Source organism: Eurypyga helias, unplaced genomic scaffold (assembly GCF_000690775.1).
Source record: "Eurypyga helias isolate BGI_N326 unplaced genomic scaffold, ASM69077v1 scaffold36371, whole genome shotgun sequence".
Classification (NCBI taxonomy): Eukaryota; Metazoa; Chordata; class Aves; order Eurypygiformes; family Eurypygidae; genus Eurypyga; species Eurypyga helias.
This window is the reverse complement of record NW_010233389.1, coordinates 1,313-8,585: the sequence shown is the minus strand read 5'-3', so window position 1 is coordinate 8,585 and position 7,273 is coordinate 1,313. Positions and strand designations below refer to the sequence as shown.

The 7,273-nt window shown below is 57.2% G+C and overlaps 1 protein-coding gene across 1 annotated transcript in view; it reads left to right on the top strand.

The window, feature by feature from the left end:
* Positions 1-479: 479 nt before the first annotated feature.
* Positions 480-7,273, top strand: part of ACD (adrenocortical dysplasia homolog (mouse)) — a gene marked incomplete at both ends in the record, with an annotated part of 6,910 nt that continues 116 nt past the window's right edge. The window contains 11 exons of the mRNA XM_010161724.1: positions 480-609; positions 2,279-2,403; positions 2,903-2,993; positions 3,525-3,604; positions 3,787-3,831; positions 4,301-4,335; positions 4,598-4,752; positions 4,927-5,014; positions 5,169-5,249; positions 5,929-6,027; positions 6,215-6,456. Coding sequence (XP_010160026.1) covers positions 480-609; positions 2,279-2,403; positions 2,903-2,993; positions 3,525-3,604; positions 3,787-3,831; positions 4,301-4,335; positions 4,598-4,752; positions 4,927-5,014; positions 5,169-5,249; positions 5,929-6,027; positions 6,215-6,456 — 1,171 coding nt within the window. The remainder of the gene's footprint in view (positions 610-2,278; positions 2,404-2,902; positions 2,994-3,524; positions 3,605-3,786; positions 3,832-4,300; positions 4,336-4,597; positions 4,753-4,926; positions 5,015-5,168; positions 5,250-5,928; positions 6,028-6,214; positions 6,457-7,273) is intronic.

Below are 7,273 nucleotides of genomic sequence, written 5' to 3'. Positions count from 1 at the left end.
TTCCCTGTCCCCAAACTCTGCCTGTCCCCGCAGCCCTCCCTGCCTGTCCCCATAGCCCCTGCACAGCCCTTATCCAGCAAAGAGAGACCCTTCCCCTTTTGCAGTTAAGGGAGTGATGTTTAAGTCCTGGGCACAGGAAAATAATTATTGTGGGATAATAAACAACATGGTAAGAGGTGGGAAAAAAAATGTCCTGAAGTGGATGGGCAAATGCCCTGGCCCATTCCACTGGCACCTCCGGAGCCTGCTGACATCCCAGCGCCATGACACCCAAGTGGGAAGCTGTGGGACCTACATGTCTTCCTTGGCATGGCTCCCTTGGGATGGGTGTGCTTGCGGAGAAGTGAGGGGATTTTGGGCTGGATTTAAGCCAGCCTCTGGGGTTGTGGCTGTGTTTGGGGCGTAAAACTGTTTGTGGGGTGCCAGAGCTTTACAGCATTCCGCTGGTCTGATTTGGTGTCCCATCTCTTCTCTCACAGGTTTGTGTATGGGACCAAAAACATGTCTTCTCCTAAAGTTTACATCCTGCAGCCTTGGATTGTGAACCTCTTGGTGAATTATGACCAGCCGAATTCCAGCGAGAATCTCCTGGCCGCGCAGGTCCTGCGGGTGGGTACCAAGGGAGACTCTGCTACCGGGCACCAGCAGTGTTTGCAAGCCGAATTCCTGGAAATGTTCAGCAGTTCCCAGTTCAGTGGCTGTGGGTGGGCAACCCTTCTTCCTCAATTCCCTGATTATTGTTCTTTTGAGGCGGAGGAGCTTTGCTTTGCCCATTTCTGGGGCAGCTGCTGCTGATTTTTGTACCTCTGGTATGTGTGCCCTGCCCTCATCCCAAGGGCTTGTGGTCTCCAAGGTCATCTCCCTCCTCTCCTGGTTTGGCAGTCATGGGCTGCCTTGCCTTCCTCCTCCTCCGCCTCGCATCCTGCCCTTCCTTGTACCGTGCCAGTTGATGGGTGATCCTGACAGTGGGTAGCATGAGGCAGAAGTGGGACCTGCTGAGGTGTCGAGCCTCATCCTGTCTGGTGGCGAGCCTTGGTGGGACCACGAGCTTGTCCTCCCATGGATGCTGGCTCTTCTGGGAAAGCCTCTTGCATGGTGATTCAGAGCACAGGGCTCTGAGGCACAAAACCTGCTCCTGTGTAGTTCCTGGAGAGCTTTTTGTGTAGCGCTGGCGATGTCTGTGACATTCGGTCTGTCCTGTGTGGCAGGAGGTCGCTTTGGTCAGGGGACTCGTGTCTGTTTGAGGCCTGATGGGCAGCGGAAGGAAGCAGGAGGCAAAAAAACCAAGCGGGGTCAGCACTGCCAGTCATTAGCTGTGGACTTGGAGGGATTGGATGAAGGATGAGGGAGACAACCGGGTGCACAAGCAGACGTGAGACCGGCATAGGCAGGGTGTGTGGTTCCTGCCTTGCAGTGGGCTGTGGTCATGACCTGGATGCTGGAGAGACCTGGCTCCAGTGCTCTGCTTTGCTGTTCTCTCGCAGCCTTTGGGTGCTTCTAGCAGCATCCCACCACGGACAGCATTCTTGTTAGCAATCTCCTAATGTCTTCCGTGGATGAGATGTTTGAGACAAGGCAGGTGTGCACCCCTTGTCAGATGCAGGTGGCATTTGTGCATGGTGGGGCATGGGATTTTGTGTCCCCACATCACCGGTCAGGTGAATGACTTAGGTGACATGTGTGACCATACCGTAGGTGTGTACCAGGAGAAGCCCAGGGGTGCAGGAATTAGGATGGGCCAGGACTGATCCCCAGCTCCCAGCCCATGGAGCGGGCAGGTATGAGACTTGGAGGAAGAGTTTTTGCTTCCCTCAGGGGTTGTTTTGACCCAGCATGGACATGGCTTAGTAGAGGCTCAGGGTTGCTGCGCCAGGAACTTCAGGCAAAAGAAGGGAAGGGCTGTAGTGATCCTCTGGGTACTGCTGCTCCCTCGCTCCCTCTCTCCCTCTGCTTTGTGGAGGAGTGTATGTCCCAGGCCTTCCCAGACTGGACTCCTGCTGCTGGTTTGGGTAAAAAAACTGCTTGGTTGTGGCTCCTCTCCCACTTTGCCTTTGATTGCTCTCTTGTACAATGTGGTGTGTCCCTTGCTCTCTCTTGGCATGGAGCTTGCTTGGTCCAGCTGGGACCCCTTGGCCTTGGGGTAAGCATTATCACCTGCCTTCACAGTGAACTCCTGAGAGTCCAGGCTCTCAGCCAGGCCTGGTGTGTCCGATCCTTGTTCACTGGGAAGCCTGAGTGAGGCTTGTTTACCCCCCTCCTCTCCTCAATCTTTTAATAGGTTTTGAGGGACTCAACTGCTCCAGACCAACCTGGGGTCCTCCAAGATGCCGTCCTACAGGTCTCCGATGGGTCCTACTACATCCGCGTGGTCATTACGGCCGAAGCTCTGCAGGCAGAGGAAAAGTGGGTTCCACCGTGACTCGGCTGTGGCTGGGACAGCAGTTTTCTACAGCTGCTAGTGGGGCTTCTCCCTGGACTTGTTTCATGTTGTGTTAAGCTGAAACACAACCTGAAAAAAATTGGGACACTGGGGCTTGGTTTTGGCTAGCTAGCATGGGCAGGGGTCGATGGCAGAAGCTGCCAGGTAGATGTGATTAGAAAGGGCTAAGGAGCCCATGGCCTTTGTGAAAGGAGCCAGAGCATTAACCCTGGTAGCCTGGGCTTCAGTGCTTTCCTCAGTTTCCCCCTGTGGACACCCCCAGACTGTCGGGGGGCCCCTAGCCAAGCCAGTGCAGGAATAAGTTACAGGAACCAGGAGCCCTTGGTCCCTGATGCTCATGCTGAGACATGTTCCAGTGTGCCCCAATGTGGCTGGGGAGCTGGGTGGGGAGCCCTGCTGCATGTTTGGATGGTCTGACTCCGTTCTTTTTTCCAAGACGTTCCTGCTCTGCTCTTTTTCTAGCACCCACATGCAGCTCAGGTTTTCCAGCCTCATTTGCAGAATCATCGTCTTGCAGAAGTACACAGTGTGTTTCCAGGAGGACGCCAGGCTGGTAAGTGCTCTCAATGAGCAGAAGCAATTCATTCCTTGACCTTGCCTTGTTTCCTGGATGCTTACCTGCTTTGAGCCGCTCTCAGGAGTGGGAAGCGGGCGAGGGGTGGCCTTTCTCTTCTTCCATGTGCAGCTCTGGGGAGGGTCTTTGGCAGTGATGGTGGCTTGGCCTGGGCACTGGGGATGCTGTGAGCTCAGATGTTGTGCGTCTTCCCTGGGGTCACACGGCTCTTGTCTCCTGCGTGGTCCACTGGTGGCTGAGCTGCATGCTGTCCCCTTGCAGGGGTCCAGGAGTGTCCCCCCTTGGCCTCGGGCTGGCCCAGCCTGGCCTATGGCTCTTCTGAAGGTCCATCAGCTGATGTGGGAGGGTATGAACCCTGTGTTGGAGGGGGTTGTCCTCTGGGGGAGGGGCCCTCACTGAGGGTGGAGGGTTGATGGCAGAGCTGGGGTGGGTGTGTGGGTGCTGACTGGCCCCGGGGTGAAGCAGAGATGGGACTGCAGAGGTGCCTCATGGGCTCCGTTTTGCCTGCAGGAGGACTGTGAGTTTTACCTCAAGGCCCAGCAGTTCATGGTGCTGCCCATGGAGAGACAGAGGTTGGAGTCATCCAACGGGTATGGTCCACAGGGCTCTGCTCTGGGGGGGTTTCTTCATCTCAGGGTGATGCTGGGAGTCCTGGTGTGAGCTGGTTGTGATGGGGATTTCTATCTCTTTGAAAGAGGAGCTCTCCTTCACAAGCTTTGAAGGAAGGTGGGGATGCAGAGGGAATTGGTAACTGGCTTCTCTCTTGCTGCAGGAACCAGGAGCCCTCTGTGCTGCTGAAGATAAAGGATCTCTGGCTGTAAGTGCTGGGGAATGTGTCCAGACATCACGACGAGAGCACGCAGGCTCTGAGGGGGGGTTAGAGCAGGCTGATCAGGACAGACATGGGTTATGGCAGCTCCTGGTTAACCTGTGGGACACCCTGCCCCAGGATGTGACAGAGCTGAGTAGATCATGAGATCCTGGTGACACGGAGATCTCTCCAACCCAGCTTCCTCCTCGGAGCTGGGAGGAGTACCTGCATCTTCCAGCTGTGGGCAGCACAGCCGGGTGGGTGAAGCCCTGCATAGCTCATTCTTCACTCTTGGAGACCCAACTCTAGAGATCCTCAGGGGTCTCCACTGGTTCGTTTCCAAGAACAGGGCTCTCAGATGGGTATTCCCGGGATACCGAGCAGTGGCTCTCGATCTGCGACCGAGAGCTGCAAAGGGCTGCTGGCCTGTGTGTGTCCCAGCCCTGAGCAGGCTTTGTCTTCTTGGTCATTGTAGGAGGAGTCTCGCCCTGAAGAACGCTCCCAGCTCAGGTAAAGGGTTGAGGGGGGGCATGCTCTGGCTGCCAGGACAAGGTGGTGCTGACAGATAAAGCAGGGGATCATTGCATGCTCACCAACCTGTGCAGAGAAAGGAAAGATAGTTCCTAGAAGCAAAGGAAATGCAGAACTTAGTGCGTTTCCACAGGTTTCAGTGCGCGTGACAGTTGTGCAGCAGAGTAAAAGCGTTTGCAAGTGAGAGGCGTGCCTGATTGACGCTGCCTTTTGCACTGACACTCATGTGCTCTCGCTCCAGAGCCGTCCATCTCTCAGCTGATCGACGCCATAAGACTAAACCAGCTGGAGGTTTTGAGGGAAAATGCTCAGGAGTGCTTGGATTTAGAGGTGCCCAAGGAGACAGTGAAGGACGAGGTTCCCATCACACAGTGGGAGGTGGAACGCAGGAAAGAGGTTGGTCTGGCTGCTGGAGACCTCGTGGTGGGGACCCTGCTCTGGAGGGGTGGGAGAAGGAAGGGGAAGGGCAGAGCTGGAGGGCTGCTGAGGAGAGAGGTGGTGGTCAGCTGCCAGCTATGGATGGGCTCGAGTGGGCAAAAAGCGAAAGCCATGGAATGCGTCTCATTTCAGCGGGGTGAGGACATCTTCATGGTCCCGGCCAACATGCTGGTGATCCCTCCCGAGGAGGAACCAGTTACTTGCGACGCTCCCAAGGCAGGTCAGTGCGGTGGCTTCGTCTGCAGGGGCGGCAGGCGGGCAGCTCAGCATCCGAGCATGCAAAATAAGGGTCTGCGTGGGGTGGGGAGATGACTTCCTTTGCTCTGGCTGTGCTCCATGCTGGGACACAACCTGCAGCACCTCTTTCATTGCAGACATGTGCAAAGCAACTCCTGGGAAGAGCAGTGATGAAAGGACGGTGCCAGATGACCCAGGTGTCATCTCCCAAACCAGCTGTGAGTAGTGGGACCTCCAGATCCCATCCAGTTTCTTAGTAGTTTCATCTGAAGTTGGCTCAGCCCATCTTCACGGATTGAGCAGAGAAGGTACTGGTGTGGCCAGGTCTTTGGAAGACCAGGACTCCCAGCCCTGCCTTGAGCAGGTAGGGGACAATCCCATTCCTGCAGCCTCCTGAAGCTGTGCACCCTCAGTTCATTGGGCTGGGAGCACAACAAATGATTTTGTCTTTGATGCCATCACGGAGCCTGAGTCGCCTGCCTGAGCGTGGGCTCTGCCTGGCTGTGGTTCGGCACCAGGACAGGCTTGTGTCACCTCCCTGGGCTTGGTGTCACCAAGCTTTGCTGCAGACATACCTGCAGGAGCTCCACATAGTGGAGGGAATGAAGGGAGCTGCTGTCCTGGACAGTGTAGGGTGTCGGAGAAGGTCTTCCTCCTGCCTGCCTGCTCTCTGGGCAGCGTCTGCCTCTCTGCTACCTGCTGGTCGTGGAAGGAGGCCAACATCTTGAAAGGAGTCTGGCTGGAGGACACCCCAGTTTTGGCTGGAGAGGGGTCTCGGAGCTCCCTTTGAGTCCGTCTCTGTCCGAGACCCCATGCACGGTTCTTTGCCGGTGCTGCAGGGTTGGGAGCGAGCAGCTGCTTTCTTTGCCAAAACCAACCCCCCTGACTTCATTGCAGCTGCCGAGTCAACAGCCGTGTCGGAGAGCTTGTCGGAGTCCCTGGACAATCCCTGGAACAGGCTCAACCCAATATCTTTGGCCCTCAACTCTTCAGATGGTGAGTCCCCCTGCCTCAGGCAGGAGACAGCTCCTCTCCTCGCCCTTTGCTGACCGCGTAGCTCCTCTCGGGCGCCGGCTCGCCGTGCTGTAGTGTTCCCCTTGCGCTGTTCCAGCTCCGACGCTTTCCCGCCCAACCCGAGGCTCTGAGGCAGGGCCCGAGCTGACCGCACGTTTTCTCTTACCAGAGACGATCCTCCAACAAGACCATTCCCTGAAGACCCAGCAGGATGTGGCTGCTGACAGCAACACCCCCGACTTGCTGGAACCGTGCAGCCTGGATTCTCCACAGGGGGAGCCGGTGCAGACCTCCTCTCCCTCCCTGCTCTGCTCCTACGCCAATACCAGTCCGGTGGAGACCAGGACCACCCAGAGAACGTCAGCTGCGAAGGCAGCCTGCGATGCCTCCTGCCCTGCTCAAGGCCCGCAGGTATCCAGGGGCTCTCCAGGCACCCCGTCATCTCTTTCTCCAGTTTTACCCGTCTTGCCCAGCAGCCACTCGCGACCCCCACCCGAGAAGATGCCTCACAGGGAGCAGGCGGACTCCAGTGGCGCAGCTTTCCCTCCAGAGACGTTGAAGCGTGGTCCGGCTCGTGCCAGGACCCAGTTTTTTTTAGGGAGGGGGTGTTGTGGGTGTTAAGAGGAAGCTGCTGGCAGGAGAGGGGCAGCAGCATCCCACAGGTGACTCGAGGGGCAGAGACAAGGGCAGGAGGATGGACCTCGTGAGCACACAGGATGTGAAGAAGAGCAGGAAGGAGAAGGGGCTGCGGTGTGGAAGAGAGCTCGAGGAGGAGGAGGAGGAGGAGGAGGAGGAGGCGGAGTTGGAGGAGGTGGAGGAGGTGGAGGAAGATGAAGCACCCCCAGTGAGCAGCCCCAGCTCTGGGCCGGAGCAGCGCAGAGCCCTGCAGCCGGTAAAGATGAAGAAACTGGTGGGGTCCCTTGGGTAGGGGTGGGTCCCTGGGGAGGTTCTCTGTGTCCCCCCCACTGCTGGTGCCCCGTTGCCAGGGCCGTTCATCACCTGGATGGTGGGGACAGGGAGTTGAAAGCAGGTGTCAAATGTGGATGGTGGCCCCAGCCCTGCCAAAGGAGCACCTGGGACACACGGTTGAGCCCAAGCTGGGTGGGAACCAGCACCTGCTGGAGCATATTCCAGCTCTCCACATAAGATTGGAAGAGCAGGAAACAATTGAGGGAGAGACCCGAGTTTTCCCAGGTGTATGGAGATCTCGGGCTGCGCAGTAGGGCCG